This window comes from Lycorma delicatula, chromosome 2 (genome assembly GCF_047948215.1).
Source record: "Lycorma delicatula isolate Av1 chromosome 2, ASM4794821v1, whole genome shotgun sequence".
NCBI classification, from domain to species: Eukaryota; Metazoa; Arthropoda; class Insecta; order Hemiptera; family Fulgoridae; genus Lycorma; species Lycorma delicatula.
In genome coordinates, this window is record NC_134456.1 from 152465536 (window position 1) to 152478190 (window position 12655).

General features: G+C 30.8%; 1 protein-coding gene across 1 annotated transcript in view; it reads right to left on the minus strand.

Moving 5' to 3' along the window:
* LOC142319982 (dynein regulatory complex protein 8) overlaps positions 1–12655 on the minus strand; it is a 30498-nt gene that overhangs the window by 9214 nt on the left and 8629 nt on the right. Inside the window, exons 3-4 of the mRNA XM_075357661.1 lie at positions 7617–7740; positions 256–466 (exon numbers count right to left, since the gene is read on the minus strand). Coding sequence (XP_075213776.1) covers positions 256–466; positions 7617–7740 — 335 coding nt within the window. The remainder of the gene's footprint in view (positions 1–255; positions 467–7616; positions 7741–12655) is intronic.

Genomic DNA, 12655 nt, shown 5'->3' on the forward strand with positions numbered 1-12655 from the left:
GACTCAACATAGAACATTAATAAAAGCAGAATCGGTGTAGAGACAACTAACTCACTATTGAAATTCTTGATTGCCATATATAAAGTTGTGGGTTAACCCTAATAGTTGAGTAAAGGGAAAAAGGAATACTAGTAAAGTAAGTTCTGCTTTATATGACAAGATCACGTGGTACTGCTTTATGTGACAAGATCACGTGGTATTCTTTCATAAAGTATTAAATAACTTTTTTCATGAGGTTGATATTTAGAAACTGACCATGATCTGATTAATGTAATATTCATAGGGTATGTTTCCTGTCTCAGGATTAATAGCTACAGCCATCATTTCATCGACTTCTTCCTGTGTAAACGGCTCACCTTCTTCCATCATTGCTTTACTTATGAAATCTCGTTCAAGATAACCTTTGTTATCTTTATCTAATGTCTTGAATGCAGCAAGTAGTTCCTCAGGTGTTGCTGGCTGCAACCTAATTATTTAAAACAGAAACAGCCACTTTTTATTTACTACTGCACTAGTCTATTCTACATATGTATGGATCTGATATAAACAAACACTCGGCTGTTGGCCAACAGCCAAGTTTCCTTGAGCTCACTGAAAATTATTAAGTCAATATTTAGTTAATATTATATGAAATATAAACCATAAAAACAATAATTAGGGAAATTAAACTTACCATATTAATTTACAGTAATCGATTTTCATGGTATCCCACATCTTCAGTTGGTACTGAATTTTGTAACTACATTAATATATAATTCGTTTAATAATTTGTTATTTATGTTAATTGTTTTCTCTTTCGACATTTTTAAATGTATTATGAAAGTATAATTAAATTTTGCTGTGCAGTACTGGAATATTATGTTTCAAATATTATTAAATTTTATTTATTAACACACTGGTCAATAAATTACTATTTAATTATTTATTTATAAGTTGATTATATTTGTTTTTCTTATCACTGCTATACATGGAATGGATTATAATGTTTCTTAGTATATTAGGTTTTATATTGCCCTCACCTTTAGAAGGCTGTTTATTCCAAAGTAATTAATGAAAACCATTACTTCAATGAACAGAATATTATTAAAATATATTGTTGAACAGTATCAAAACAAGTAAACTTTAAATTTACTGAAAATTGTTAGAAGATTTGCTTTCAATTTAATATACTTTATCGCTCCTAAAGATGTTTCCAAGCTAACTACTAGCTAACGTTCTTAAGTAGTTTCTGGTAGCGCTGTTGTTTGACAGTCACCATTCACAACAGCTAACAGAACCTTCATTGATAAGGTAGAGAGAGAAGTGTACATCAGAAAAGAATGTTTATTTCTAACATATAAATCACGTTAGCCATAACCTATTTATTCATAAATGTTGTTAACAGATATTATTTCAAAGCCATATACTATATCATTAGATAAGTTGTAGAATTAGGGGAAATCATGGAAACATGACTTGTTTGTCTTAACTGTAAAATATTTGGACAGTTGTGGATTACAGTGAAATTTTGTCACGAATTGAATATGGTTAATTAGATTTTCTTTACATCTTTTGATTTAAAATTTTCTTATGATAAGTTTATATAATTTCTTTTTGTTTTACTACATTCAAAAGCATACAATTTAAGATAACAGATGATATTTTAAAAACGTTTCAAAATATTTTTTGCTAAATACACTCACAATGTGATTAAAAATAAAAATATGTTTCTCTGTAAATAGAGAAAGCCACTGTATTTTATTCCATATTAAAAACTAAAACTGAAATTTAACTCATTTTTAAAGATTAACTAAAAACCTATCCTCTTCTAGAGAGGGATATGCACCCTCCCTTACATAGACACTCCATTAGATTTATTACCCAACTTCTCAGTCAACCAGTGGTACATAACTAATGCAGAATGTGTAAGCTGTGGACCATAAATAAATTACCAGTTCAGTCATTAATGTTACTATGTCGAAACATATACAAAAGAACTATGTTTTATATGAAATGTAGAGACAGTAAGATTTCTTTTTATGAAACATGTAATGTTTGTTCCATCTGCCAACAAAATCCACTCTTGCAATCCAGAGCGAGTAGTTCTTCTGTTGGATGATTTAATATGTACAAGTCATGCACCAAATCATTTGTTTGTACAGATAAAGACAGCATTCACTGGATATGTGAAAACTATAAGGGGAATCACAAATGTTTCCACAAAGATCTATATTTTCATTGCATGTGTTACCACTAACACTAACCTGTGAATTGTTAATATCATCCCACTTAAATGACGAAATTGATGTCAGTATTTCTCCATGAGGAACTGGTCTAAGAGTAGGTCAATCATTTGGATTTCAGTTTTATTTTTGCTTTTTTTAATATTATTATGTGTTTGTAAAACAAAAACAGCAATCATAACAATGATTGATAGGCTTCCCACAGCATCGGGAAGCAAAATGGCATATAGTTAATGTTGCCATTCATACAGTGTTCAGAATCGCATCAACAGCTAAGAAAAAAACATGATCCCCAATCTTACAACCAAGATAAGCTTTTTTCACTTCTTTTGTAACAGATCTAATTTCTGATTTAATTATATAATACATTCTTGAACCTACTGAACAACATAATATAAACAGTGCAAGAATATAAATCACTTATACACCTAATGCTTTTTTGTAGTCTTAAGAATTAGAATTTTCTTTTAAAAAATCAAGTCAGGGAAAACTTCGAATAGATTTATTACCACATAAACATAAAATAAACAATCATTCTGCTGAAGTAATGACTTATTCTGTTAATTTTATTTATATTAGAGCTGAAATGTACTGTATTTTTTTTTTTTTTTTATTCTTACATTGATTTAATTACTACTTACAAAGTCATGTAAATTAATAAGTTTATTAACAACTATTGTTAATGTAAAATTTATGTATACTTGAGTTTGAGATCTTAAAAAAATAAACTACCCACCAAGTCATATCAAAATTTATATAATTTTATTCTGTGTTCAACGATGAACTTTTATTTCTTACTACGTTTTAAAGTTTGTTTTAACTGTAAAAATGGACATACACCATTTTTTGAGTTTCCTGTTGTATAGTTTGATTTATTGCACAAATCCCAAATTTGTTTACAAGTTAGTAGCCCATCCTATTAACTTATCACCTCCTAAATTTCAGATCTGTACCTTTTAACTGTTTAAGAGGAGGCTACTCATCAGATAAATGAGTTTAAAAAACCCTTTAGCAAATTAATAAGGAAAATTTATACAAAATAATTTATTTACAAAAATTAGTTATAAATGCTAAAATTTTTAATATATTTATGCAATTAATATTTTATAAGCCTTTCTCTTACCTTATGAAGATCCATAAATCAACAAAAAACTAAAACATGAATGACTTATAATTTTCTGAAATAAGTAAATTTTCTAAGCCTATCCTTTACTTCTGACCGCACATTCTCAATTTGGTTCATATCAGGTAAATTACTTCACCAGACTTATAAATGAAATACAATGTTCTCTTATAAATTCCAGCACATTTTGGGTATATGCCAAACAAGCAAAATCTTATTGATGGGGACGAGAGTAGAGTATGTCAAAATGCATAGCAATAAAATCATTGTGAAAGGATAAAATCAAAACCTAAGCTGAAAATGATTTTTAGTGGCTGCCTACAAGTGCCTATGATGATGATGAGGTAGTTTGTGTAAACAAAGCAATTAAACACATAGTAAAGGGGATGAAAATTTAATAATAGTTGGAGATTGGAATGCAACCATAGGAAAAGGCAAGAAAGGAAATATTCTGGGTAAATACGGGCTGCGTAAAGATGAAAGAGGGTACTGACTTGTTGAGTTTTGCATTAAGTATAATTAGTAACTGCCAACACCTAGTTTAAAAATCATAACAGAAGAATATACATATGGAAAAAGGCAGGTGATACAGCAAGGTATCACAGATTATATCATGGTTAAACAAAGATATAGAAATCAAATTGTCCACTGCAAAGCTTATCCTGGAGCTGATATTGATAGTAACCATAATTTAGTGATAAAGAAATGTAGATTGGGGTTTAAAAACCTGAAGAAAAGGTGTCACGAGATGAATTGGTGGAATTTAGAGAAGCTTGAAGAGGAGGAGGTAACAAAGATTTTTGAGTAGGACATCATAAAAGGTCTTGAGTAAAAAAGGTAAGGTAGAAAATATAGAAGAAGAATGGGAGTATGTTAAAAAGGAAATTCTTAAATCAGCAGAAGTGAACTTAGGCGGAGCAAAGAGAATGGTAGAAAACCTTGGACATCAGAGACTATATTGCAGCTGATGGATAAACGTAGAAAGTATAAGAATACTAGTGATGAAGAAGGTAAAAGGAACTATCGACAATTAAGAAATACCATAAACAGGAAGTGCAAATTAGTGAAAGAGTAGATTCAAGAAAAGTGTTCAGAAGTGTAAAGAGAAATCATTGGTAAAACAGACGCAGCATACAGGAAAATTAAGGAGAATTTTGTGGTACATAAATTAAAATCTTATAATGTGTTAAACAAAGATGGTGTATATCGATTTATAATATGAAAGAAAAGGTCAGTAGAAGGGGGGGATATATTGAAGAGTTAAAGGGAGGAAATGAATTGGAAACTGGTGTTATAGAGGAAAAATAGGAAGTTGAAGAGGATGAAAAGTGAGATACAATACTGAGATCTGTATTTAAGAGATTTAAGCTCTCTTACATTCAGATTTGAATGGCAGAAAGGCTCCTGGAATAGACGGAATACCTGTAGAATTACTGCGCAATGCAGGTGAGGAAGCAATTTATAAATTATACAAACTGGTGTGTAATATTTATGAAAAACGGGAAGTTCCATCAGACTTCAAAAAGAGTGTTATTGTCATCATACCAAAGAAAGCAGGAGAAGATAAATGTGAATACAGAATAATTAGCTTAAATACTGTCATACATAAAAAATCTTAGCTAGAATGCTGTAGAGAAGAATTGAGAGGAGAGTGAAAGAAGTGTTAGGAGAAGATCAATTTGGTTTCAGGGAAAGTATAGGGACAAGAGAAGCAATTTTAGCGCTCAGATTAATAGTAGAAGGAAGATTAAAGAAAAACAAACCAACATACTTGGCATTTGTAGACCTAGAAAAGGCATTCGATAACGTTTACTGGAATTAAAATGTTCAGCATTTAAAAAAAATTAGGGTTCAAATACAGAGATAGAAGAACGATTGCTAACATTTACAGGAATCAAACAGCAACAGTAATAATTGAAGAACATAAGAAAGAAGCTGTAATAAGAAAGGGAGTCCTACACGGATGTTCCCTATCCCCGTTACTTTTTAATCTTTACATAGAACTAGCAATTAATGATGTTAAAGAACAATTTAGATCTGGAGTATTAGTGAAAGATGAAAAAATAAATATGCTACGATTTGCTGATGATATAGTAATTCTAGCTGATAGTAAAAAAGATTTAGAAGGAATAATAAATGTCATGGATGAAATCCTACACAAGAACTACTGTATGAAAATAAACAAGATCAAAACGAAAGTAATGAAATGTAATAGAAATAATGAAGATTAACTACTGAATGTAAAAATAGGAAGAGAAAAGATTATTTAGGTAGAAGAATTACTAAAGATGGACGAAGCAGGAAGGACATAAAATGCCGAATAGCACAGGCGAAATGAGCCTTCAGTCAGAAATATAATTTGTTTACATCAAAAATTTATTTTATGGCCAGGAAAAGATTTTTGAAAGTATATGTTTGGAGCATAACTTTAGATGGAACTGAAACTTGGATGATCGGAGTACCTGAGAAGAAAAGATTAGAAGCTTTTGAAATGTGGTGCTACTGGAGAATGTTAAAAATTAGATGGGTGGATAAAGTGACAAATGAAGAGGTATTGCGACAAATAGATGAAGAAAGAAGCATTTGGAGAAATATAGTTAAAAGAAGAGACAGACTTATAGGCCACATATTAAGGCATCCTGGAATAGTCACTTTAATATTGGAGAGACAGGTAGAAGGAAAAACTTGTGTAGGCAGGCAATGTTTGGAATATGTACAACAAATTGTTAGGGATGTAGGATGTAGGGGTATACCGAAATGAAATAACTGGCACTAGATAGGAAATCTTGGAGAGCTGCATCAAGCCAGTCAAATGACTGATGACAAAAAAAAATAAAAATAAATATATATATTTATATGTATCAATATAAAATAAATTATAAATATAAAAACAAATTAAGATAAAATGTAGATGCATTTAAAGTGCATTTTAATTATTTAAATTCAAATCATTAAATAATGTAAATAAGATACATAATCATGAAATAAGAAGATAAATACACTAAATATAAAAAATTATTAAAAAATAATTCACAATTACAAAACCACTACTGAAAATTATTTTTATCACATACAGAATGTAGATAAATTGGTTTTTTTAATTAGTATTTAAAAATTCATTATTTAATTGTTTCATTGTTATTTAGCAATTATAATACTGTTTCCATAAATGAGAATCTTTTTAATTGTCTTTTAAACAGAATTTTCAAGTGGCTTGGTAATTTATTAAAAATAGCAACAGAAACATAAGACCCGTAGTCATAAGCTGAAGTATTGCATTGAGTTTATGAAAACAGTCTGGTTTGGTAAAGGTAGAAGAACATTGTGCAATTGGAGCAGTTTAGTTATATTTCCATGGAATATTTTTATTTAGTAACTGTATTTTTTAGGTAATGATTTGTTTTGTTACAAACAACAATCGTGATGTTCTACATACTCACAAAAAGAACTATATCTTGACACAACTACACACCTTACCTACCTTTTAATTGTATTCTAAATACATGTCTAATTAAAAATCTAATAGTAACACAGCTGATCCCAGCAGCACCAGTTACTAAAGATAGTCACAGACAACTGAAAATGTTTTGATATTGTAAAAAGCATTTTATAAATAAAATTTTATTCAAATTGTCATTAAAAGATTTACATTTTAATATATTTTTTCTTGAATAACTGTGGTAAAGGATTTTTCTGGATGTCAAAACCAATTTAACATTTTTCCTAAAGCAATTATTGCTTTTGATTAGGTAGACTATTTTGAATTGTAAAAAAAAAAATTATGAATTTTGTTTCTTACAACAATAATTACAAACATACATATACTAAAAATCTCTGTAAACAGACTTAAAAAGTAACTACTGAATATATCCTATTAAAATGATGTAGAGAAAATAGGGAAGCCTTTGAATGTAAAAACTGTAGCCAGCCTAGAAATCTGAATTCTCGTATTGCTCATAATAGTTTGCAAAATGGTGTGTAATCATTATTTTATTATTTATTACAATTGGTTGTAATAACTGTTCATCTTTATTAAGTTGAATATATATTTATTATGTTAATGAGTATATTCTAGTGCTCCTCAGAGATCTTTTTAACCAGCAGAATAGCGATAAAAAATTAACTCATGGTAGGAATCAACTTTAGGACAGTTGATAAAAATCCAATACACCAACTTCCTACATTAATCAATCAATTGGTGTGATATAAATTACAGTGAGTATTTTTTAAAACATAAATACAGGAAATAATAATAATTAATTTTCACCAACTTATATTCTGTAATAATTTGAGTTACAACAGGGAGGAAGTGTGCCAAGTGTACACTTCCTGATGTTTCTTGATCTTCTACACGAACTATCAATTCTTGTACTTCTGCTTCACTTGGACAACAGCCTGAAAACAAGTGATGCCTATAATTTTGAAAACTTCATTTATCATTTACTTTCAATAAAAGGATTTCAAATAAAACAACAAATTTAAAAATAAATAACAAGCATAATAATAAAATTACTATTAATTGTTTTAATAGGGCAAGAGGATAGCAATTTAAAAAAGATAATCGTATTCAATTATCTGAGATGTATATTAGGCACAGAAGAATAACACTATACTTGGAAATTAATTGGGACAAAGTAAATAAAAAAAAACACTTTTTTTCAAAAAATTACATTTATTCTATGCCTTTATATATGCCGATAAATACATGTATTAGTATGTAGTATATCCTCCTTTAGCAGAAGAGACATCTTTAAGACGTTTTGGCATTAACTCCACTAGATTAGTCCATATATTCTTGACTTCATCATGGAACCACACTTTTATAGCATTTATATTAATTTTATTTTTCAGCATGAAAGTCTTGACCAATTTTGAATTATGACAAAGGACCAAGTCATGTTGAAATATCTCGTCAAAAATTTGCACAAATGGAATAATCTTAAGTCTAATATTTCTACGTACTTTGTTGAATTCATCATACTTTGAACAGGAACTAAGCTTCCAGTGCAATTTGTCATGCAAAAACCCCAAACACCTGTATCACAGGATGTTTTACAGTTTGTTCGATATGCTCAGGTGTCAAAGTTCACTGTCACCTTGTCTCATGACATTTACTTTGTAACCCTACACAAATAAATGGGATACATCACTAAAAATTACCTTCTTCCAGTCATCACCAGCAGTCCATGATTTATATTCTTGGGCCCATGCTAAATGTGTTTTTTTATTTTAGGAGTTAAAAGTTGTTTTTCCATTAATCTTGCCTTCTGGCCAGCTTTCAGAAGCCTATAACATACAATTGAATTACTAACGTCAAAACCAGTTGCCAGTAAATCTCTTTCATGCTGTCTGAGCTTGTTTTCCTTGGATTAATTTTACTATTTCTTAATAGAATTTTATTAGTTATTGGAATAGTTTTCCGCTTGCACCCACATTTTCCTCTCCTTTTTGGAGACTATGGTTCAGATTCTTTGAATGTTGTCAGAATTCTTGATACACTTGATTTGCCTACACCAACTGCAGAAGCGATGTCATAGAAACCGAAGACGATAGAAGTACGCACAGAACTCCTTGTACCCCGACAGGAACTGCGTAATATAATACCCCACTTCCCCATGCTGTCATTTTAACCAGGATACTATATAAGGTATTAACATCTTACTCCATATACCTTGATTGGACTCTAACCATTCCACTTGCCATTCATTGATTAATTGTGCTTTGGCTTCATTCAAATGCATGCCTTGGTATACCCTTTGTAATTGTGTAGCTCATAAGTGTACGGGTGGAGTCCCGGCGATGACTACAACAGTATTCATCGAAATTGTTCTGTATGCTGCAACTGTTTTTATTGCTATCCTCCTCATCAACAAGGTCATCATCCTTCCTGTATTTATCTTGACTTTAAATGCATCTGCCCAGGCTGGGATGACATGTAACAGGATGGATATTGCAATGGATAACATGACTCGTCTCTTGCTCACGGTTCTAGTCTGGTCTCCATGAGTCTTCCCAGGGTCTCAATGACTTTCTCTGTTCTTCCTAGAGTCTCCTGTATATGGATATTGAAGAGCTTTGACCTGTCTAACCATACTCCTAAATATGTTTTACTGTCAGACTGTGTAACAGTATGGCCATCAACTACTAGACTTATTCGTCTGATCTTTCAACTTCCTATCATTGCCACCATGGACATGGACGTCTTTTGTGGAGCAAGTACCATCCTTCTCTCTTGGACCCATTCACTTATCTTTTTTATTGTATCTGTGGCCATGACTTCCACTTCTTCCTCAGAATGCCCTGTCACAAGTAGGGCCAATTCATCCGCGTAAGCTATGGTGGTGACTAGGTCCCAGAAAATTGTTCTATCCCTTCCCATAGTCGTTCAGCCAACATGCACTCATATAACTTCCCAATGCTGTTAATTAGACATATCGGTCTAAACTCAGTATTTGGGGATGCCACCACTTTCTTAGATATTAATGCCAGCTTCGCCTCTTTCCATGGGAAACAGCAACAGGCCAGAGCTTTGTTTAATCCTTCAAGAACCAACCATGGATGCCTAGCTATCAACTGCCTGATGAGGGATCCCAGCACCCCCATCACGGCCGTACTCTTTGCCACATTTATCCTTGCAGCTGCCCATTTCAACTCTGTCAGGGTAAACCTCCTCGTATGCTGACAATGGATCTTGAACCTCTCTCAATGAACCTGATACGTACCCTTCATTTCTAAAACATCCTGATAATATTTAATATTTTAAGATATTCTCTCATTTTCTTTTTCTACTAATGTTGCTCCACCTCTTGGTCTCTAAAACACACGATTTTTTTATAGCAGGCTTCCAAATAAATTTATTATCCAAATTTTCAAGTATTTCACAGCTACTCTGGTATTCTACAAAAAAATATAAAATAAGAAAATTTCATATTTTTATTTTTTTAAAAACTAGCCAATACCCGGCAAGCGTTGCAATGCCACTCAAAGAAAGAAAGTCTTTGTGTTTTAATTTTATTTATTGAAGTGATTTCGATTTACAATATTTATTGTTTTTCTGCCTGATGCGTATACAAATAAATCAGAAGGTTTATCGATGCGTGAACAGGCCACATACAGCTGTCCACGTGAGAAGGATGGATTTTCCAAATTTAGTCCACAGACTTGTAGCAATTGTCCCTATACTTTGTTGTTGGTCATTGCAAATGCGAGTCGCAGCGGAAAACCTCAAACGTTTGAATTCGAATGGCATATCTGTCAGAATCATTGGGATATATGGCAACAGTACAACATCTTTAAATATCCCGTTTAAAACTGTAGCTTCGATGATATTGTTCATCATCTTTTTCACTGAAAGCCTGGTACAGTTTCAAAGTCGTGGTGAATTGATGTTTCGGAGAAGAATGACAGGCACGCCAATTTTCAATGTTAAAACGTGCGGCGGCTCGTTTTTCATGAATGTATGGTTGCCAAAACAAGTGAAATGAGAAAAGTTTATCCTGACCGCTTAAGTAAAGTGTTAGAGCTTAGATACTCTTGCCTGCGAGATCTTCAGGGTTTTTCTTTTTGTTTAGGTACTTTTTTTATTGCGATAGCGTCTAGACGAATTTAAAAAATGTAAAATTTTGTAATATGCGTCTTGTCCGCACGGGTAATTTTCTACATATATAAAGAAGTAAGTCTGTTTGTATATTTGTTTGTTTCGGACCATAAATGCAATTTTTCCACATATCTCAACCCCCAGCGCCATCTAGCGGGTCCATTTTTTGCAGGGGTATTTCTTTCCATGTAACACATATTTTGAATATGAGCCAAATGGTGCCATAAATACAATTTTTCTAAATATCTTGATCGTTGGGGTCGAGATATTTCGAAAACTAGGCGGTATTTTGGACCCGCTAGGGGTTTGGACCATCTAGTTAATTCAAACTAATTCAGAAACCTTCGCGGGGGTGCGCACAACTCACCAAAGTTTCACCGCAATCGGATGAATGGTATAGGAATGTATACGGGTAAACAGACAAACATTTCTTTTTATATATGTAGATAAACTAATTTAGATCAACACCTGTAATACTAAAAGTCAAAAGTGCAGATTGAAAGGTACTTTGGTTTTTTCAGGCTTTGAAAGATTTTAACAGTACCTCTCGACCTCCAATTCTTTACCTTTTTTAGTTTCTTTATTACTCCCGTTTCATTCCAACTTCTTGGTATACTTAAATATTATTTTCTCTTTCTATTAGATATAAATGAGACCACAACTTCCAAAGTTTTATTCATATTAACACTCATTCTCCTACACCATTAATTTCTCTTTCTCGCATTTGCACCAATAATATTCGATACAGATTCATTTACCTTCTTAACCAAGTCAACGGCATCAACTAAATTTATCTTCCAGACTGTAACTTACCAAATTGCTTGTATTTTAATGGTTCCAAAGCTATTTCCTGAATGGAGATTACTTTATGCAGTTCTTTATTTTCATTACTTAATTTTTTAATTATTTTATTCTGATTCTTCAATAAAGACTGAAGGTTCAGTTTTTACTGTTTTAACTATTTATTCCTAATCATCTTTTATATAAAATTTAAGTTTTTTATTAATGTAACAGTTCATCTTTATTTACATATTTTTAATTTTAATATAATCACTAAATTTTAAATTTCAAATAATGAATTAAAAAATTGTGCATTGTTAATTTATATAAAATGTTTAGAAAATAAAATATTTAATTCTCAATGTTTTAACTTAAATTTTCAATATGAAAAATTAAAATTAAAAAATTAAATCAAAGATTGTGTTTGCAGTTTCAATTTTAAAATTAATTATTTAAATTATACAAATTTATAGTATAAGAAAAACTAAATTAAAAGTTTAAGTAAATTTAATAGATAATTTAAACAAAGACAACTTATTAAAGTTTCATTATCAATTAGAACTGTTCACTAGCAAATCAAATTAATGTTGCTCATCGTTCAAAAACCTTTCATATATAACTGTACACATCCAGTTAGATAACAGAATTTTTCACTAACTGATTTTATCTTTATAACACACCAACTATAGGCTAAAAATGCTTGTAGACCTAATTATTAATTTATAACCACAATATCAAATTACGATAATAAAAATAAGTGGATAAATAATAAATTATCTTAAAACAAAGGTCACTTTTATATTGAAATATAAAGAAAATAATCTAAATAAATTTCTTTTAATTTAAAAAATTTTAATGATCATAAAATTGTTTGTGATCGATATTTGATGAAAAATACATAATTTAATAAACTATTAAAAACTGTATGATATA